General features: G+C 45.7%; 1 protein-coding gene across 4 annotated transcripts; it reads right to left on the reverse strand.

The window, feature by feature from the left end:
- Positions 1 to 10,124: 10,124 nt before the first annotated feature.
- On the reverse strand, positions 10,125 to 21,662 carry Brd2 (bromodomain containing 2). Of its 4 annotated transcripts, none has more exons than XM_046464484.2 (13): positions 21,467 to 21,662; positions 17,650 to 18,967; positions 15,948 to 16,251; positions 15,182 to 15,319; positions 14,550 to 14,688; positions 14,243 to 14,457; positions 13,759 to 14,133; positions 13,142 to 13,270; positions 12,712 to 12,963; positions 12,324 to 12,589; positions 11,436 to 11,740; positions 10,961 to 11,083; positions 10,125 to 10,867 (listed from the first exon to the last, which is right to left on the reverse strand). In XM_046464484.2, the coding sequence occupies exons 2-13, from the start codon at positions 17,673 to 17,675 to the stop codon at positions 10,731 to 10,733; spliced, it is 2,409 nt and encodes an 802-aa protein (XP_046320440.1). In that variant the 5' UTR covers positions 17,676 to 18,967; positions 21,467 to 21,662; the 3' UTR covers positions 10,125 to 10,730. The 4 variants fall into 4 exon arrangements, with proteins under 4 accessions (XP_046320440.1, XP_046320442.1, XP_046320439.1 ...); XM_046464486.2 differs by lacking the exon at positions 21,467 to 21,662 and adding an exon at positions 20,207 to 20,224; XM_046464483.2 differs by lacking the exon at positions 21,467 to 21,662 and adding an exon at positions 19,548 to 19,668.
- Positions 21,663 to 22,028: the final 366 nt, after the last annotated feature.

Consider the following 22,028-nt stretch of genomic DNA (forward strand, 5'->3'; position numbering starts at 1 on the left):
TTTCTCACAACACAGACACATTAGGCATCCTGTCAATTTTATGATCAGATACAATGTTCAGAACCTTCTTTCTGATCCAGTCTCAACTAATTACCTGTGGGAGGCGGTCTCACTGAATGACTGGCATTCTCCTTCCCTTGATCGGAAGAGGCTCTGTCGGTCACTTTCGTAGTGACCTGGACATTGATTGCCCGATCCACGAAGTAGCAGAATGTGTCTTCATGCACAGGCGTGTCTTCCTGCAGCCCCATGGGTTGAGTGCGCTCACCTGTTCCTTTGTGATATTACCCCTTTGCCCTGTTTGGGATAGAATGTTCCATGGAAATGCCCTTGGTGTGTCCCCTTCTCTTGCTCTGCCTTTGGGTGTGGGCTTCCTAGATGTCAGTCAACCTGCTGACAGCAGACATCAGAAGCTAGACTCAGCCTCATGTGAATGGCTTCTCTTCAATAAAAGGGTTCAGCACATGCTCGTTCGCTCTCTTTCTGCGGACCCTTAAGGTCAGAGGAGCCATCATAGGACCCCCAAAGAATAAAGTATCTCTGTCTCTTGTGTGGTTATTTCTTGTAGCCTAGTTCCCCTGGAGTGACCCTGAGTGTTTTTATCTCCAAGAACTCGACAATTGCCAGGCAGAGTGGCACATGCCCGTAATCCCACTCACTCTGGAGGTTAAGGCAGGAGGATGGCAAGTTTGAGGCCAGCTTCAGAAACTCAGCAAGGCCTCAAGCAACTTAATTAAATCATGTCTAAAGAACAAACAAACAAACAAACGATGGCTGGGGATGTGGCTCAGTGGTTCAATCCTCAGTATCCAACACCCCCTCACCCTGCCCCAAAAGAGAACAACAACCTCAACTAGTGGTCATTAGTTGCCATTGGCCTGGTTTGTCCTTCACCATTCTTGACAGTGTCTACCTACCCTCTGTGCTGGCTTTTCTGTTTCTTGTACTTAGTGATTGCTTTTTGGTGGTTTTTATTTTAGTGTGACACATCCTTTTTTAGCTTCCTGAGAAAAAGTGTACATGAGGCAAGCTTCATGCTTTGCATGTCAGAAATTGTATTTATTTTACTTTCACACTTGAACCAATAGCTCATATGTATAAAATTCAAGGTTGGAACTATTTCCATCAGAACTTCCAAGGCATTCCTGCACGGTGTCTTAGTTTCCAGCGTTGGTGTTGACAAGCCAAAGGATATTCAGAGTCCTGAAACTCTTTATGTATCTGTTGTTTTGCTTGCCTCTCTGAAAGCTCCCAGGATATTTTATTTTCTTCTTCTTCCTGTTTTTTAATCAGTTAATTATTTTTAAAGCTGAAGACTCCAGAAATTTATTCTCTCACAGTTCCAGAGGCTGGAAGTCCAAAACCAAGGTGCGGGCAGGGCCTCTGCAGGCTCTAGGGGAGGGTCCTTCCTTGCCCCTTCCTAGCTTCTGGTACTACGGCTGTCCTTGGTGCTCCTTGTCATGTCACTGTATCACTCCAGTCTCTGCCTCCCTCATTCCATGGGCTTCTTCTCTATCTCTGTATCTTCCCCTCTTCTGGTCCCAAATATTAACAGTATTCAGGCTGGGAAGCCCTTTGGGTCTGGAAATGTCTTAAGCACCAGGGCACCTAAGCTGAAGGTGTTTTTCTTTTTTTTTTTAATATTTCTTTATTTTTTAGGTGTGGATGGACACGACACAATGCTTTTATTTTTATGTGGTGCTGAGAATCGAACCCGGGTCCCGCCCGTGCGAGGCGAGCGCTCTACCGCTGAGCCACAATCCCAGCCCCTGTTTTCTTCTTTCTGCATTGAGAATCTGGTTTTAGAGGTTCGGTCCATGGTCAGCCAACTCCATGGTTCTGGGCCTAAGATGAGGCAGACCATCATGGTGGAAGGTGTGGTGGAGAAAAGATGATTGATTCATGACAGCCAGGAAGCAGAGAGCCCTCCTGTTTTAAATTCCTACAGGTGCCCCATTACCTATAGTGTGAAGATCTTCCTGAAACTGTTCTCAGTGTGCCATTTTAATCTGATTTCTAATAGCTCCCCTGAAAACAGTCAATGATTAAGTCACACAACACTTTCCATTGATATCGGTTCCTTCCTGCCTTTGCACAGACTATTTTCTGTGCCAGACCTGCCTTACTAACCAATCAAGATTGTACCTATCCTTCCCCAGACCCAACTAAACATCACTGTTTGTGAAGCTTTCCCAATCCCAACCCCAATATTTGGCCCATTTTCTTACTGTGGTATTTGGCACATTCTGCTATGTGTCACAACTAATTTGTGTGTGTCTGCCTTTAACACTAACTGCTCCTCAAGGACATGGGAGGTCTGTGTCTTATATTTCCAACACCTGACATAGTCTATTTAATTCAGTTTTATTTGCATCCAGTCCAGCCTGCTCCCACTGCCTTGCAGCTGGTTTTAATAACATTGGCTACCACTTACTGCACGCATACAATGTGCCAGGTCTTGCGGTAAATGATTTTCATGTGTAGTGGGTTTGAAGTAAATTTCTTTTACATAATTTTAAATCTGGCTCAAAACCTGCTCCCCACTTCTGCCATAAGTCTAGTTTTAAATTTGACCTCAGTTATTTGGGGGGCTTCTCTTTCTCATGGTTCATCAAAGGGTCTGTGTCCTGACACATTGCTGAGGCCTTAGAGGAACTCCCTGTCTTCCTGCCTCTGTCTAGACTGGTTCCTCCAGGCAGAGAGAGGACCACACTTGTGCTTTGACCTTAATATGCATGGTTCTTTCTGAGTTGCAGCGTAGCTGCTTCTGTACCAGGGGAATCTTTGGTGAGGGGTGATTCCCAGTGCCTGAAAAGATGTATCACACAGATTCTTTCCTTCTCCCTCAGAGGTTTCCCTATCTGCCTTGGTGGCTGCAAGGGAGCAGGGCTCTTTTAGGACCCAGGGCTCTTTAGGACTTTTAGGTCCCTCAGTTTAGAGGGACCTCCTCTCTCTTTCTAGCCTTACTGTCTTCCAAGCTATTCATCTCCTGTCTTCTGATATAATGTCTGGGACACCTGACAGATATCAAGCATGTGTCAAGTTTTGGGAAATTCAAAGCCAGAAGAGTGAACATCTTAGAGGTGACATCTGCTATTATCTTGTATCCCAAACCTAAATACAAGATAAAAGAAAAGCATTGTTCTGACACGTGCATTATTTCTTTTCTTCCTTATAATTAATTTGCAAGTTAAGTACAGTTATCCCCACTTTATGGAGGAGGAAACTGGGATTCAAATGACTTAACTTGCCCAAGGTCAGACAGCTGGAGCATGGCTGGGAAGGTCTGTCTGAGCCCATATTCTTTCCCTTGCACCATCACTGCTCAGAAGCAAATGGATACTAGCTTGTGAATATGGGGCAGACATTAGCATTGCTAGGAAATGTATATGAGATTTTGTTCTCTTTCAGAAACTAACTTCTTTTGAAGCTTCTGCAGGAATAGACAAACGGGAATGGGGCAAGTTTGAAAAATGAAAAGGTTCTGATATCACTGAATAAAATTTCACTTCCCTCACCTGTATCATTTGTGTCATTTCCCTTGTTCAGAATAAAATCTAAATCCCATACTGCCAAGCACAGTGGAGCACGCCTGTAATCCCAGCAATTTGAGAGACTGAGGCAGGAGGATCACAAGTTCAAGGCCAGCTTCAGCAATTTAGGAAGACTCTATCTCAAAATGAAAAATAAATAAATAAAAAGAACCAGGATGTAACTTAGTGGTAAAATGCACCTGGGTTCAATCCCTAGTACCAAAAATAAAAAATAACTCCCATACTAGCAAGACTCTATATGAGCTGGCTCTGCACTCTTCTTCTTGAGCTTTATGTGCATCATTTTCCCCCTGAATTCCTCCTGCCCAAGGCCTTAACATGAATGCCTCCAATTGGTCTTCCATTCATACTCCTAGGGCACCAACTCCAAGAGGCTTCCCTGACCAATTTTGCTAAATAAACCACCGGCTTCTGGTTCCTATCTCTTATGTTACTGTCTCCTTGTAGACAGATACTTTTTCTTGCATAGGGTCCCTCTTCTCAGGCTTCCCTCTCTCTTTAACCTCCTGGAAAGCCTTCTGTGGAAGTGATCATACATATATAGAGAGGAACAGATTCCCTTCCTCTCTTCTCATCATGGTTTAGAAAATTGCTACCAAAGGTTTGTGATTTGGCTCCATCTTGTGGTTTGAGTCTATTGCACGTGGAGGCTCCGATTGGAGTAAGCCTAGCCTCTCAAGGAGAGGGCTCCTTGATGTTTTTTTGTGTCCCTGAACCAAAACTTCCTGCTGCCTCTTCCCTAGTCTTTCTCCACCACTCCTGGTACCTGATTGGTCTCTCGAATGCCCTTATTCCTTATCTCTGACCTTCAGCATATGTATCTGCTCCAGGTACAAGTTCACGCCTGGAACAGGGAAGTTCTGCAGTGTTTAAGGAACTGACTGACTAAAGAATAACTCAGTCACTCTAATCTTAAATGCTTTGATGACATGTCCAAATAAAGAAAAATAAATTGAAAACAATTCTGCTATCATTAACATATTGCTTTTATTATTCCTATTATCTTTCATTTATTGAGCATATCTACTGCACCAAGCAGTCATGCAACAACCTTACATTTCTCAAATCAAGCAGTTGGCACACTCGCTAAGAACCACACCTGACCAAGTGTGGTGGAGCACACCTGTAACTACAGCTACTTGGGAGGTTGAGGCAAGAGGTTTGCAAGTTCAAGGCCAGCCTGGGCAATTTAGAAAGACTCAGTATCAAAATAAAATGAGAAAGAGCTAGGGATGTAGCTCAGTGGTAAAGCACCCTTGGGTTCAATCCCCAGTACAAGGAGAAGAGGGGAGCACACCTGTTGTTTCCTAGATTGTTCCATGGAAACCAAGTGTTCAGAAGAGTGTTAGCATTTAATTAAAAACAAATCAATACAAGTAACATTTTCCTTTTAAAATGTGCTTTAATATGTGTAAGGACATGCTAAACGTATTTATCTTTATTATACTGTAATCTGCTTTCTGAAAATGGTACACCATTATTTATAGTAGCAAAAGAATGGAAATATGTCCACACAATGGAGTGAGGCAAAGTTGTTAAAAAAGAATGAGGAGGATCTCTTCAAACTGATTTGGAGAAGTCTCTAGAATATAATGGAAAATACACAATGCAAAAAAAAAAAAAGACTACTATGTGCTACTTTGGGGTAAGACAGAGAATATATATTTACACAAAGCTACACTAGAAAAATAAATCAAAAATTCATAAAAATGGGGGAAGAGGGAATAGAGGTGGGAGAATGGGTTTGATTTAACAGGGATAAAAGTGAATATTTTACTTTTGAGACATAAATGTTTTGTGAATTTTATACAAATTAAGCTAAAATCCCTAAAATTTGAAACAAATGGAAACTACTGAAAAAAAGAATTATTTCAACTAATTAGAAGACAATACTGTGTGTTCTTAGTGGAAAATATCTTAAGGACAAAAAGAACTACCAAAACCCTGAACCTCATTTAGTAGTTTTATTGTTAAGTTATATTGTATGATTATTTGAAACCATATTGTATATATTATAGGATAAAGCAAGTCAGTAATTACATTATTCTGACTGGGAACTAAGACTTTTAGTGTAAAAAGGAATTTAAAATTTTTTAAAATATATATATATTTATTTTTTAACATTAATGGACCTTTATTTTATTCATTCAGTTACATGCGGTGCTAAGAATTAAATACAGTGCCTCACGCATGTGCTCTACCACTGAGCCACAATCCCAGCCCCAAGTGTGTAAAAAGGAATTTAAAGCAGCTGAATGAAAACACTAATATTAAATTTGAATCAGAAATGTCCATTTTAACTAATTATTTCTAAATACATGTCTCCTAGCTCTAGAAAACAAAAGAACCTAATGATACCTCACCTCAGTACCAATGAACGTCTTCATGCACAGATTGTGGTTTCTAAATACCATTTCTCACTGACTAGAAATACAGTTTCTTGGAGACTCTAGGTCTGCAACAAGGAAAATATAAAGCAGGTTCAGGAAATAAAGCTATGTTCAAATACTAGTAGAATCCTGGGAGGGGGGGATTACTAGAATAGATGTAAATACATTGCTTATTTAAAAATTCATGAGTCCCTACTAATAACTGAATGAGAATAAAACAAACAGATAATAATAACCCTTTTCTGTCATCACTAGATATGGTATTCTAATTCCTAACACAGAAAATTGGTACATAAGGGAAACAAGCATCTATCCTGTCATTTCAGAAAGAACTATAGTTCCATTGATTGAAAAAAGAAACTCTTTCTTTTCAGATGAGTGCCAGCTAATAAATGTAGAAGAAGCAATAGAATTACAAAACCAGCACTTTGAAAGCCTAATCTGATTGTTGATTCAGGGAAGTTATCATAGGTGATAAAACCATTATGAGAAGAGAGGATGGGGAACTGGAGAGTCACATCATGCCAATTATCACACCCATAGATTGCTGTTGACAAAAAGGAGAGATTACTGTACAGAGGAGAGATCTGCCTGTCACCCCCTCAACTCAGCAATCAAACAGCCTCACCAATTATGGGACAATAAAATGTTTCCTGATGAAATGTGAGGTATACCACATCACCTATGAAGAATTATTACCGAGGGTGGGGATATAGCTCAGTTGATAGAGTGCTTGCCTCACATGTGAAAGGCCCTGGGTTCAATCCTCAGCACCACCACAAAAAAAAAGAAATTACTACCCAAACCTTTAATCTGAATATAATCAAGTCTTTAGTCCAAAGTTCTAGTCTACAGAGAACTCACTGGATAGAGGAATAAGTCACATGAAGCCATAAAGTAACAATTACACAAATTCAAAATGTGAGATATTCTACAAGATAACTGGTCTGGTTTGTTTGTTTATTTACTTAGGTACCAGGGATTGAACCCAGGGGTGCTGAGCCACTGAGCCACATCCCCAGACTTTTTATGGCCTCACTAAGTTGCTGAGGCTGACTTTGAAAACTTTGATCTTCCTGCTCAGCCTCCAGAGCTGCTGGGATTACAGGAGTGACCAGTGGCCTGGTTTTTTAAAAAGACAATGTAAAAAAATGGTTGGGCAGAGCTAAGGTTGGGATTGATTATAAGAGACAATATAATCAAATTTAATGAATGATTGTTGGCAATATCTGAGAGAAGGCAGTTATAAAAACATTTCCAAGACAAATGGGGGAATTTGAACATAAACTGGGTAATCGGTGATACTAGGGAGTTGTTTCAAGTTTTGGCCAATACGATTATGGTACAATGTTATGCAGCAAGATTTCTTGAACTGTTGAATCTAGGTGATGGGTATTCACATATTCTGTGTATTTTCCCAGGTTTTCTAAATGTTTGACAACTTGTAAGTAAAAAAGATGTCTGTATATGTTTACAGTGCCACCTCATACTTGGAAATTACATGAGATCACTGGATTCTTGAATCTATAAGTTGATGTGTGTTACCTAGTAAATAATTACTGCTCTGCAAGAGATATTTTATAATTTAAACAATGATTTTGTTCCATTGTTTTAATTAAAATAAAATAAACATGATGTAATGACTTCAATTATTTTGCTCCGTTACCAGGTTATTAAAAATACACATAAAATTTGACCATTTTTTTTCTAGCAACTTTTTCAAATGTGAGGCCAAAGTATAGACTCATTCTATCTTGAGATTCTACAATTGCTTCATTCATATCTTATCCTTTGGGTTAAGGATGTAGCTCAGCAGTAGAGGACTTGCCTAGCAGGTATAAGGCCCAGCGTTCAATCCTCAGCACCGTGCAAAAAAATAAATAAAATAAAATAAAATCATCATTTGAGAAATAATGTTCGACAGTTTTAAATTACTGTGATACTGCCTACAAGCATTCCAGAAACACCAAGAATAAGTTGTAATTGTAAACTTATTGTAAAAATGTTAAGATGTTTTATAAGTTTTTCTTTGCTGTGTTTGATTTTTATTGCCAATCCCAATCAGAAAACAAAGATTAATTTTAAAAATTAGTAAAAAAAAAAAAAAAAAAGAGAAGGCACAAAGTTTATGAAATATTACAAAATCTTTATAATTTTAGTGCCTGGCGTATAATTTGTGACTCTCCTTCTTATATTGTCAATACAAGTCCAGATGCTCATCTCCCCCATCCCCAGGATTCCTCCACCATCCTCCTCCTACAGTCTGGTCCCCATGGTCCTGGTTTCCAAGCCAAGCAGGAGGTATGTTTAGGAAATATGGTAGGTAGGAGTAGCTGCCATACAGTTATTATTTAGCCCAAAGTGAATAATCTTCACTTATCCCAGTTCCTCTTCATACAGCCAAAGCCATTATTGAAGTTTCCCTCATCTGGATTGTGGAATGAGGTCATTCAATTTCTTCTTCATGTCTTCACAGTTTCTAATGATTCTTTAGCTAAGTTCAATTAACTGGACTTGAAAAAAATTTTTTTCACAGCATGGAACTATCTTGTGCAGAAACTATATTAAAAAGATAGATGAATGGATGTGTGTGTGTGTGTGTGTCTGTCTGTCTGTCTGTCTAGCCTTATTGTTCAGTTCACATTAGTGGAGTTAACAATATCCAGATCCCAATATTCACTCCCAGATGGATCTAACAAGTATGAGGTCTTTTCCACTTTCTCTGGCCTAGAGTTCATTCTATGAGCCAGTTCTCTTCCTCTTCTTAAATCATTTGAAGTTCCCTGGATTCAGTTTCTGAAGAACCAAAGCAATTCCAAAGGCACTCCATAAATCTTTTGATGGATAGAATTATTCTTTCAAACTACATTTAAAAAAAAAAATCTTTTTAAAGCCCTAAGCAGCTTTAAAAAAGGACTGGGATGTGGTTCAGAAGTAAAATGCCCCTGGGTTCAAAACCAGGCACAAATAAAGGGTGTGCACACAACAGCAATGACTTTCTGCAAACTTATTCAATTCAAACCTTACTCTCCCGAAAATGAAATACAACTCCATACATATTTAAAAATCAACCTCAATGACCAATTTTTTTTTTGTAGTAAAATTCCTACCATCCACTGCACCTTTTCAAAAAGGTGCTCATTAAGGGGCGAACTCCATAGTGCAAAGGTTTTCTCCTGTTACTAAATCACCCCGTTATGATTTATCATCTCCTGAGCTTGAGCTGTTGGCCAGGATTCAATTTAACCAGAATTCCTGAAGATAGGAGCTGGGAATAATTGCTACTTCCAAAATCTTCATCTTTCTGGTGTCCATCCTATACCTTGCTTCTGATGGCATCATGCATGGCACAATAAGCCATTTTCTTCATATCAGATTCCCACTTTTAAATCCTAATTCAAGCTTCAGGTTTCCAACTACAATCCATTATACTAAACCAAAACTGTCTCCCACATACAATATAAACCCACACTGTGAAAACTGTACATCCCAGCTCCTTAACTACCTTTCCCCCTCTTACCCTTAGCAAGGGAAGACAGGCTCATGGTAGTCTTTCAAGACAGAAGAAAGCAAAACAGATGTTGGTTAACTCCTAAATCCCTTTCACATTTTAGTTAAGTGTGTTCAGGAGACAATTCACACCAATATCAAGAGAAAATCCTCAAGCCCCAGCACTAGGGTTTGAATCCAGGAGCTCATACATGCTAGGCAAGTGCTATCTGCCACTGAACTACACTTAACCGTCTCAAAAAAGGCTATTTCCCAGTCTGGTCCTGACCTTGTGATTCTGCTGCTGTAGAACCTCCTCCAACAGCTGGGATTACAAAACATGTGTGCCCCATATCCAGGCCAAACTTGATACAGACACAAATGAGCCAGATTAGACTCATTTATAAAGGGCTGATAGTACTATTAACAACATAGCCAACACTAAACTAACCCAACTGCAGTATGGCCATTCCTCTCAAAAAATCACTTTCCTGAAAATTTTAAGGGACAAAAAAAAAAAACAGGCAGCAGGCTAAGTGTAACTCAATAGTAGAGTACTTGCCTAGCACTTCAAAGGCCCTGGGTTTAGTGCCTGGCACTGTAAAAAAAAAAAAAAAATTGAAACCAATCAGTTCTTTTCAAACCTACAAAAAAAAAAAAAAATATTACACAAAGATGACTCACTCAAAACTTGAATAATATTTTCTTTATTTACAAGTTAGAATCAAGAGACAAAGACAGTCCAGGGGACCAAATGGGGAGATGACTGAAACCCCCAGAGCCCCAAATGGAGCGGAAGGAAAAAGGGAAAACAGAGTAGAAAAAAAAAAAGTCAACGTAAAAAAAGAGCTCCCCCTTCTTCCCTCCCCATGGAGGCCAAGGGGACCATGGCCATATCCCCCACAGCCTCACCTAGCTTAAAATAAATTAGAACAAACAACCTCAAAACAGGGCCCTTAGAAGTGAACAGCGCAGCTATGGCCTCAGGTAACATTGTGTCCAGGGGCTTTTGCCCACTCTCACCCTGTACCCTTGCCCCATCCCCATCATTCTGAACAGGGGGCTCTATGCCCAAGAGGTTACTCCCAAAGGGGCTGGGAATTCAATCTTATTTTTTGTCCATGTCCCTCCTTCAGTGAATGTTCCTGCATTCCTCCCCCCTGCAGAGCCAGCTCTCCTACAGAGGGGGGAGGGGAGGTGAGATGAAGAAGTGTCACAGCAAGGGGGAATGGGTTGGGGCAGGGTAGTTCAGGGGTCCGGTCCTGCGGAGCCTTCCTGCCCCATCTGGCCTGGCCCCTTAGCCTGAGTCCGAGTCACTGGTGTCTGAAGAAGAGGAAGATGAAGAGGAGGAGCTGGAATCTGAGCTGGAGCTGGAAGCACTGAGACGAGACACTGCTACTTGCTGTGCAGAGGTTGACTCAGTTTTCTCACTCGCTGAACAAAAAAGTTGAGAGTTAAGATAAAATTTTTTTCTGAAAACATGAAAACAAGTATAACACATTTGCAGCAGTCTCCAAGTATTCTCACCTTTCTTGGGGGGCTTCTTGGTGGAATTGAGCTGCCCGCTGACATCTTGTAACCTCTTTTCCAGTTCCCGCTTTTTCTCCAAAGCTAGTTCCTCCTTTGTCTTTCCTACAGGTTTCTTAATGGCTGGGGGCGGGAGGATGGATAACAGAATTCACTAAGATTGCCTAGAGTTACTGGCCACATAGATTTCAGAGTTCCATTTTTTAAAAAAATGTAGACAGACATAAAACACGTATTATTTTTATGTGGTGTGCTGAGAATTGAACCAGTGCCTCTACACATGCTAGGCAAATGCTCTACCAATTGAACTATAATATAACCCCAGCCCTCCAAGTTCCATTCTTGAACATCAAGGAAGCAGCACCGCACATGCATCACATCATCTTCAAAACAAATTATTTCGAATGCATTATATTGTGTACCACTACCTCTTTCTAAGCTGTCAGAACCACGATGGACTTCAGGTGATACTCACTATAGGGCTTCCGCGGTTTCTTTCGTAGGCAGGAGAGGACATAACGCTCAAGTTCTCTAAGTGTGGATGGTTTGAGTGTTTCAAAATCAATTTCAATCTCTTCTGGGTTTGAGTCCCGTAAAGAAGGCTCTCGGGCTTGGATTATATGTACAACTCGACCCAATTTCTCTCCAGGTAATTTGTTGATATCCAGGCTTAACTGTCGTTTCTCATCATAACTCATGGGCCTACTTTCTTCTTCTTCCTCTGAATCGTATCCAGTAGGCAGGGCAGGTGGAGCTGTCTTTGTGGCCTTTTTGGGTAGCCTATAGGCAAACAAAGCAAAACAAAAAACCCTGTCAACTACAAAAACTACCTCTCCAAACATAGTCCCACTGTTCAACCAGAAATTTATTTCCTGCCTATATTTTTGCCATAAGGCAAAAAAGCCAAGTTAGAGGTAGGTTTACTAGGACACTGAGTTAAGAAAACTGAGCATTTTATTGACTTCTTATATCAATTTAATATTTATTTGGGGCTTTAAAGTATACTGGTACAAGTCCATCTTTTTGCTCCCTTAAAAGCACAACTACAGCCATCGTGAAAAAACACACAAGTCTAGAATCATTTATTTACAAGAGTAAGCAAACTGGCAAAGAGGAACAAATCTAGCTAACGTGATTTTTGTAAATCATGCGTCATAATTAATTGTTTTCATATTGCCTACAGCTTTTTATGCACTACACATCTGAGTCAGTTACCCTGAGAGACCCCATGGTTCTTGAAGGATATTACCCTGATCAGTTATCACAAAATTTGCTGACCACCCTCACATTTAGAAAAAAAAAATTACGAGTGGAAGATAGCATAGAAACCAAACTAGTCTGCTTTGACCTTATTAGAACTCACTTGTTGCCACTTCCTCCAGAAGATCCAAAGCCAGGAGGGCCTAGCGTGGCAGCATTGCCACTCCCACTGCCACTAGCTTTCTTAGACTTCTTGGGCTGAGGAGGGCGGGGTGCCCGAGGCCCCTTGTCATCTTCATCAACACCAGCTCGGCCGCGATGCTTCTCTGCCTTCCGTTTCTTCTTTTTCTCCTTTTTCTCTCTCTTTCGCTTAGGCTTAGATATCGGGCCCTGGGACAGGGCAGCAAGTTGTTCGTGTACTGCCCGAAGCTATAGAGAAAGAAAAGTCAAGACATGAAGTGGGAAAGTAAAATTGAGAGAAAAAAATAGGACCAAGACAGAGCATGAACCAAACTTTTACCCAGTTAAAAGACTGAAGAGTGACAATATACCTGTTCTTGTAGTTCTGCCAAGCGATGAGCCCTTTCTTCCTCTGAGTCTGAGCTTTCACTTTCTTCCTCTTCCTCCTCATCTTCCTCATCTTCTTCCTCCTCTTCCTCAGAGGAGCTCTCACTGCTACTTTCCTCACTGGAGGACTCTGAAGAGGATTTGGTCAGCCCAGGGGGCAAAGCAGTGGAGACTGGTAAAGGCCCTGGTTCCAGTGGTTCATCTGGCATCTTTGCATAACGAAACTCGAATACGTCCTAGGAAAAAAACAGACTCCAAATTATGCTGGTACAATGTTCTGGGCTATACCCAGTCATCGTCATATAATTTCAATTTGTGGCCGTACGTCCTCTCATGTCGAGGACATACTGCACAAATTGATGCAATCTCCCTCCCATACCCATTTATCCTTTAAGCTTCAACTTCTACACTCACCTGCAGCTTTCGTGCCATGGCCACAACATCGTGGTCTGGGGGGTTGTACTTATAGCAGTTGGAAAACATAAGCCGCACGTCAGCAGCAAACTCCTGTGCGTCCCGATAATCACGGTTCTCCATCTTCCGCTGCAGAAGGAGGCAGCATCAGAAGCTGCACAGGCAGAGAGACTCACCTTTCCCTGCCAACCCCAGACAACACAAGAGGCCCTCTCTTGAGAGCACAGTGGGGATGTGCACATGGATCTGTGCCCTGAGGTTAAAGTTAGAAGTCAAAGGAATTTGGGTAGGTTGAAGAAATTATCTTAAGTCTAGAAAAAGAAATCATTTCTAAGTGATACAGGAGGTAACCCGACTGTTCTTCCACCCCTTAACTTCTCTGACCCAACCCTCCCATTAAATAGTAGAACTGTGTATTAGGGTTACTCTTTAAACAGAATACTCATCCTTACTGTAGGAAATGCAATTTCAAACTGCTTGACCTGCCCCTTTACAATTTTGTAAAACCAAAAATCAAAGACTGCTGTGTAACCCATAAGGAGACATGAACATTATTTTATTGATCCCTAGATGCCAATCACTGCCTTAGCATCCCATCTGCCCCATGCAGTGGGTACCTTGACAGTGCTGAGGTCCATGGGGTGCTTAATGATGTCATGGTAGTCATGCAGGCCAAGAGCAGAAGCGTCCACTGGTTTATAGAAAGGCCAGGCATAGGCTGCATGCTTCTTAGAGAGCAACTCCTTCAAAATGCCATTGCAATGTTTTAACTGTTCTGACAATTTTCCTTTTTTAGAGCTCTGGTGTTGTTGCTGAGAGTCAGGCAAGTCTTTGCGTGGGGGCTTGATGGGGCGACCACTCTCTCTACGCATAGGGGGAAGCCGTGCTGCTTTAGGCTCAAGACTCCCAGGAGGGCTGGCTGGGGAACCAGGAGCCAGGATGGCTGTAGGTGTAGGGGTGGTAGTATCTGCTTTTCGTTTAACCCCTTTTTTCTGCAGAAAAAAAAATAAAAATAAAAAAACCAACAGACTATTACTCCAGGTCCACTTCATTCAAAACCTTTCCCTTCCCACTGTCCAAAACAGATACATTTATCTATACCTTGGCAAGGGGCTGAGCTGGGGGAGCTGCAGATACAGCAAGGAGCGGGGGTCCAGCAGAATGCAGAGACTTGAGAAGGGGAGAAGAAATGACCGATGGATGGGGAATGTTGAGGACAGTGGTAGGTATCTCAGGTGGTGGAGTATATAGGGCTGTGTGTGACACAGAAGAGACAGCAGGCACCTGATGGGCACTGGTAATACTGCCCTGGAGTGCTTAATAAAGGAAAACAAAGCAAAAACCGTTTAGTTTGTTTCTCTTTCCTGTCTCTTCAGGTCTCCATTCGCAAAACTCTCACTCTTCCCACCTGCCAACTTGGCCCCCTTCTTATGGCTGTTCTTAGGGATGGTCACCACAAGCTCTTGTTCGTCTTGAGGCATTGATGCCACCTTCTGTAGGAAGATCTTTTCCAGTGTCTGTGCCATCAGGACTATATCATCAGTGGGCTAGTGAAACAAAAAACAAATTTAGAAAGGTCCAAATGATAGCAAAAAAAAGACCATTTCTGTCAAATTCCGGGCCCTAGGGCATGACCACTCTCCCTTAGGCACCTGTCTTCAAATGCTGCAAATTACCACATTAGGCCAATAATGTCCCCTTCTTTCCTGTCTCTCAAAATACAAACTAATGAAAATACATGGTCCCTTAATGTTCACAAGCTTAAGAGAATGAGAACTGATGAGTAAAATAGATCCTGCTCTACTCAGGTCTCTGGAGCTTTCTGAGAAACAGGGCCACCATCCCCAAGTATGGAAGTGTTCTACTTAAATAACCTTAAACTATAGAGCTCTGAAGCCACATTACTGATAACACTATTTGGACTCAGTTTTCTTTGGACCATTACTAACTGGATACAGCTTCAATAGAAGAGAAAACGTTTCCGTTTGGCTATAATAAATGTCCTCTTATCACCTGCTAAATGCACACAGAAAAACTTACCTTGTTGTAAATGTAACAGTTGGTGAACATGGTATTGAAATCCTGCATACATTCAGAAGCAGCCCAATAATAATTGTTTTCAAGTCTCCTCTTAATAGTACCCATGTCCATAGGCTGTTTTATAATTTTGTGATAATCCTAAAAAAAGAAATGGTACGTCAGAGCCACTGAAAATTAAAATACCTATTCTCCCAGGGAAATCACTGACCGACCCACACACACACACACACACACCCCCTATGTATCAAAGGAATACAGTTCCCTAAACTGCGGCCCCAATTAAACTACAGGACCAAAAAAAACGGGGGGAGGATAGGGTGGGGAATAGGATCCTTAACCCACTTTGGGGGCCCCTACTGCCTTTCCCTAACCACCCACCTCCCACCCATTCTAGAAACTTCCCATCCTGTGACATTACCTCTGGGGTTGGCTATCCATGGGCTGCATGAGGGAAAGGAAGAAGCTAAGAATTTTGGCCACCGTGGTCCTCTCCCAACCCGGGGTGGGAATCTGTAAAATGGAGCCAGGGCACAAAAAGTTAAGGAAGGACACAGAGGGCACAATAAGAGATGCCAAGATAGAGATAGCAAGCGGTTGGAACAATCACAAAGGACCAAGAATTCAGAACTATGGTGGCTATCTGCCCTACAGAAAAGAATTGGGAACTCCCTAGGGGCCGCAGCACCTACACTAGGCAACCCACCCCCACTCACACACATTCTTGCTCATTCCCATACCCCCCCCCCAATTCTATGTTCCTACTCACCGGCAGACCCAGTTTGACAGCATCTACAGGCTGCCGAAATGGCCACGCAAACTGATGTTTCCACAGAGCTTTCATCACCACCTTGTGCAGGTATTGCAGCTGGTTGGTTACCCGTCCTGGCTTTTTGGGATTGGATACTTCAGGGGGTGGTGGGTTGGCAGGGGTTAGTTGCAAAGCTGGCACTGACGCCATAGTAGGACTCTCAAATCCCTCATACAACAGAGAAGGCTTTCGAATCCTTTTTCCTGGAGCTGCTGCCTCTGGGCCCAACCCCAGTAACCCTGCATTCCCGTCCCCAGGGAGCCTGCAAAAATGGTAAATAACATTAGATGTGGAGATCTCATGGAATTCAAAGTGCAATTTGCACTATGTCACCAATAAATCCAAGCTCTGGACCTAGTGAGACAACTAAGCTTGCAAGTGGCTCCAAATATGAACCAATATCAAAATCATCTGTAGAGATTCTGTTGATGCCCACTTCCCCCCTCCTTTTATTTTTAGTATAGCTAATCTAGATCCCACCTTCTGGAGTCTGGCAACCCATGCTCAATTAAAAATAAGAAAGCCCTATGGGGATGGCTCTTAAGCAAAAATGGGTGGAGTTGAAGACCAAGAATCCTCCTCACTAGGGGTTTGGTGGTTGCCATGGTGGTTGAGCCTGAGGGAAGACAGTGAAAAAAAGAGAGGAAATAAACTAGGAAGAAAAACTTCATAAAATGCTGAGGCACCCAAGAATCAATCCACCTGGGTAGAAGAAATGTTATTTTCATTAAGCTGAGTATTTAATAAAAGAAAATGCACTAAATGTCTAACTTAAAAATTCAGACAAGGGAACATCTTGTGAGACCTCACAATTGGAGTTAACTGCCCTCCGGATTTGCAAACTACCTCCTCCAAGAATTCAAAAAACAGCCACCCAACAGCCAAGGTCACAACCTGATTGTGACAGCACACCTCCCAACACCCTGCTAGAAAAACACGGTCTAACAGTTCCCAATGTAGCATCTACTGCACATTAAAGACCAACAGTTGTCCTGTTACTCCTCCAGGCCAGGTGTTTCCCACCACCTAAGATTTAAGACACTACTTAGAGACCTCATTGTTTACATCCGCAGCACTGCAAAAGTCTTAGCTCCACCCTCCTGCCCTAAATCAAACACTCGACACCATCAAAAACCAGCCCCCTCCTTCCACTCACTAAAAGACAAGCAGGAATTTTATGACACCCTAGACAGTAGGATCCTCTCTATCCTAAAGTTGGGAATCCCCGCTGCCAAGTCCTGAAGCTCGGTCACCATGGCAACTACTGGCAGAGGTTGACCACGAACCCCCCAAACACCATGACAAACCAAAACTAGGCACCAGGCCCAATACCCGCAGGACCTGCTCGTCTACTTAAAACTACCCATTCCTACCCTTTCAGCCACCGAACTATCTCTAACTTGGTTAAGACCGGGCCATGGCTGTAGCTTATAAATTGACAACCTGCGCTCCCCCCACACGCAGCAACTGGGTCGCCGCCACCGTTCCAAAACCGTCGTCCAACCCCCTCCGCGAGCCCGAGCCAACAGCTGCGCCAAGAAGTGGCAACGCATAGCAACCGGCGCCGGGTGGTTCGGTACTGCCCCCCGAACACGGCGCCCTCCACCCGTGCCGCCGCCCCACAACGACCCCTTCCCACGCGCGCTCTCGGGAGACGTACTTGTGGGGAGTCACGTTTTGCAGCATCTTGACCGCGGGGAACCAGCGCTGCCTTCAGCCGCGTAAAGTCCGGGTGGCCTCGGATCCCCTCACCGCCCGGTCCAGCATAACCCGGGAAGTGGGGGGGAGGCCGTTGCCCTTGGCCCTCCAGGCGACAATCTCCCCGCTGGGCCGGCACGAGCAGTCTCCTCCGCGCGGCCTCTCGCAGGACTCCCGGCAGCTTGGCGCGCTCCGCAGGCAGCGGACAGCAAGAAAATGGCGGCGGCCTCAGCAGAGACCGGCGTACGACAAGGGGGATAGACTCCCCAAAACCAAAGACAGTCCCCGATCCTAGACACCGTCGTCAATACAGCCCGCTGTTGGTTTGCAGGGGTCCCCTCTTCCTGTCGGGACCGTACGGGTTGGACAAGATCCCGTTTCGACCTCGGATGGAGGCGGATGAACACGAAAAGTGGTTTAGGAAGCCGCCGCCTCCATCTTTGAAATCCTCTTGAAGGCGGAGTAGAGGGGGTGGACAGACTCCGACAATTGGGCGGGGCCCGAAAAAGGGGAGCTTCAGGGGCTTCTATGGGGTCTGTACTGTCCGCCGGGACCGGTCATAGGCCGAGACGAAGGCCATTTCCAAACGGATGGACGTGGATTGTAATGGCGGCCCCCGACGAGTCAAAGGCTCTGTATCGGTAAGCAGAATCCTCCAGGTCGTTCTAGAGGCTGCTCCACTCCAGCGCGAAATGGCGCCGCCGAGCCCCGCGCCAGCCCTTTATATATAGGCGGGGAGGAGGAGCTTCGTTGCTCATGCGCGCCACCCTGCTCCAGAATTTCCCCACCCCCTCCGCGCGCGCTCGCTCGCTCACGCGCGTGAAGTAGCAAAGTCGAAGGAGGTGGATCCCATCTCCGCGGGAGCTTCTTCTATTGGTCTGTCGAAGCGATGACGTCACAAACTTCAATTCCAAGTCGTCAGTCACCAGGCAGAAGAGTGCCGCATAGACTCACAGGGAATAGGCAACCCGCCATATCTGAGCCGCTTGGTTGCGCTGTGGTTCGGCGACTCCAGGGAAACAGGGAAGTTGGAATAGGTGCAAGGGCCATCTCCCCACGGCCTCCAGCACCTTCTCCCCGCCTCCTCTTCCAACTAAGTTCTCCCAAGCACGAAGTAACTCCCGACTGCCAAGCTTGGGCTGGTAGTGCCATTCGTAGTTCTCCATTGGCCGAACGGGAGGGGTCGCGTGGGCGTAGCCAGGCGCGGCTCGCCAGGGGTGTGGCTGCAGGACGCAGGGCGGAATGCTGTTCTTGGCAGGGAGGCCGCTGCAGTGAAGAATCTGAAATGAGGAAGAAAGACGCCATCTTAGAAGCCGCGGCCTATTCTCCTGTGGCGAACAACTAAAGGCGCCTGAACGTTAACAGCGAAGGGGTCTAACGTTCCTCTTTTCTACGACCTAAAATACGGCTTGCTAAAAGTCTTACAATCCTCCCTTCCCTCCCCCAGACCAAATAATCGAAAGCAAAGGCAAAATACTTCTCTCTGCAAACACCCAAATACTATGAACAAAGCCACCAAACCCAAAACTTTCACGCCCAAGCACTTCTCCAATCCCAGCCCACTCGTCCCTTCATTAGCAATACAAATACCTGCCTACAAAACCCCACAGCCCTAAAGAGGGAACAAAATCTCCAAACCCATCCATCCTGTAATACCCTTCTACCCGAACTCATTCCGGCGTCTGGCTCAGAACAGAAAAAAACAAGTCCTACAAGGGGAGAAATGGGGGAGGGACCCTCCCCTCTCCAGGCGAGCTCAGACCTTTCTCCGTGCTTCCCGCCCCTCGCCCGGGCAGACCCGCACCGCCCTCCTGGGGTCCCTTCGCACGCGGGGGCCAAAGAACGCCCCCATCCCCCCACCAGGGTCCGGAGTCCTCCCCACGGAGCTGCTCGTCCATCGGTCAGCGCCAGGGAGGAGGGCGAGCAGAGGAGGCGGCGGCTGTAGCTCAGACTAGCCCTCCCCCTCCTTCTCTCCCCTCCTCCCCTCCCCCCGGGCCGTCCGCCTCCGAGGAGGGGCAGGAGCCATTTTGGGAGCTCAGTTTCGCCCCCTCCCCCTAACTCCCTCTTAAGTCTTCCTCACAATTTGATTATCTGAATAGGCTTACAGACTACGTATGAATAAAGAACCGGAGCCCAAGGCCAGGATCTCTGAAGCACCTCTAGAGGAGGTACCCCTACCGTAGAATAAAAGGATTTCCCCCACCACAGAATAGCTGCGCTTTGACACCCCCGAGGAAAATAGGTTTGTGTGCACGTCCAGGCAAGGAAATTAATGTAGGGCAACGAATATAAGGAAAGCTCCCTCTACCCCTGGAAGGGCTAGTCAGGGCCTCCTAGGTCCTTGAGCTGCAATCATGCCACCCTCCATCTGCAGTAACCCTTGTGCTCCAACCTCGCATACTGCACCTAACATGGCCGCCAGCCCCCAGTCTTCAGGACCACCCGAAGAGGACAGACCCCCCCGGAGGGAAGTGCGCGTAGGGAAAGCAGAGTCCCCCGGCGCCCCACCCCCAGCCCACCTGGGATCCGGTCCTGGCCCCCCAAAGTACATGCAGCCCCGCCCGGGTGGCTGCAGCAGGGAGGGCAATGACACAGCAACTTTGCAAAGGCCTTCTCCCCTCCCCCTAGTGGCCCAGCCTCCCAAATCTGCTTTTCTCCGCCCGGGGCTTTGCAGGTCAGGACACAGGCCCATCAGGGGGCCGGCCAGGGCAGAAAAAATTGGGGCGGCAGAGAGATACTGGGCTTTAGAAAGGGAAAGGGTGGCCAGAATTTTAACTCTCATTTCCCAGCATTCCGGAAAATCACTGCTCCCCAATCTCTCCTAATCCTCCCTTCCCCCACATGAGTCACAGGGGAGGCTACTGCTACTCAGTAATTTGGAAAAGTAACTCTTCCCCTCCTTTCCGTTCCCTCCCCCGCAGTACACAAGGAGAGAGCTGTTCAGGACTGGGGGAGGGGATGAAAGACGCAATAGACGAGGCCACCCCGGAGAAACCCGAGACCTAGGAACTCTTTCCAGGCTCTGAGCTTTCCTGATGTCTCAGGCCACACTTTTTACTAGGACCCACTTTGGGCCTGGGTTGTTCCCCAAGTAGACCCCAAGCTTTCGGTTTGTAACCTTCCTCCGACCCCTAGTAGACAAGTGCTCAAGTAGCTCTTAGAGGGGAAACGAAGGTTTGGGCACAGGGCCCCCACAGGCCGTGTCCATGCGAATGCACACAAATTCGATAACAGACAAGTCTAAGCTCCAGCATGCCATGTGGTGACTGCGAGCTTCCCCCACAAAGGGAGCACAGAAATGCTCCGAGCAGAGTCTCTAGGGAAAAGTGAGTTGGCGCTTAAGAAAAACCTCATTTCACAGCCTGAATTGACAACACTAAAGCATTTACATCCATGATTAGGAATTACAGCCATCATTCTCACTCTTCAGCCTACCAGATCACCCCCTCAGCCGCCAAGAAGGATCCCTCTCACCTGGCTGCATGCTCCTGTACCCCCAGGGGACGAATGGGGGGGGCACGCCGCCCCCTCTTCCCCTTTGCCCTCCAATTGGTATGGAGGCAGGAGGTTGGCCATTCCCTCCCCCATCACAGTGGCCCTCTCCTGCTGGTCCCCCTCCACACTCCCATTGGCTGTGAAGTATTTGAAGGACAAATCCCACTCAGGTTCTTTTTGAACCCCAAGAATTCCATACACACCCCGGCTTCTTCACCGTATAGGTTTAAGTCACTGGCATCTAAATGACTAACATCATCCCCGCCCCAAGTGCCCCTTCTCACCTGGATGGTGGAGCCTTCCGGGGGGGCTCCAATGTTGCCCTCGGCTTGGTGCGGGGGGAGGATGTAATCCGGGGTGTCAACCCCCCCGGAAACCGAAGCAGTGTTGGGGGAGGGGGCGTAGCCCCCAGCCCCTCCCTTCCCGAGCCGGTTGGGGGGGTGGGGAGAGCATCCGGGCCGCGCGGCCACGTCAGCAGCACTCGGATTGGCTGATCGGAGTCACGTGCTCGCTGCTCCCCCCCCCCACACCGCCACGAGGGCCAGTTTTCCGAACGTTCCTGGGGGTCGTTTGGAGGGGGCCTCGGGGCCGCAAGGCCTAGGCCTGTCCCCCGACACCCAGAGCGCGCTAATGCTGCTGCCTCTTCATATCTCCCGCGTCCTATCCCGCTGTCGTCGACCTTGTCCCCCCCACTCGCCTCTCTGTACGGGTTCAGCATGGCTGCCGCAGCCCCGAAACGTGCACAGCGCAGGCGCATGGGCGCGACCAGACCGGGGGTGGGGTGCCCGGGGCCGCGAGGAGGGCCGCAGTGCGCAGGCGTCTCAGCCCAACCGCAGCTCCCGCCGC

The sequence above is a fragment of the Marmota monax genome, unplaced genomic scaffold, assembly GCF_021218885.2.
Source record: "Marmota monax isolate L192 unplaced genomic scaffold, Marmota_monax_Labrador192_F-V1.1 WCK01_AAM20220418_F8-fsc00211, whole genome shotgun sequence".
Lineage (NCBI taxonomy): Eukaryota > Metazoa > Chordata > Mammalia > Rodentia > Sciuridae > Marmota > Marmota monax.

Excerpts from the sequence above, each read along its gene's own strand:
- Brd2 (XM_046464484.2), bottom strand. The coding sequence starts at position 17,675 with ATGCTGCAAAACGTGACTCCCCACAA. Across the intron at positions 12,964-13,141 it reads CCATGGCACGAAAGCTGCAG|GACGTATTCGAGTTTCGTTA; the intron begins GTGAGTGTAGAA and ends TTTTTTTCCTAG. Across the intron at positions 11,741-12,323 it reads TCTGGAGGAAGTGGCAACAA|GCTACCCAAAAAGGCCACAA; the intron begins GTGAGTTCTAAT and ends GTTTGCCTATAG.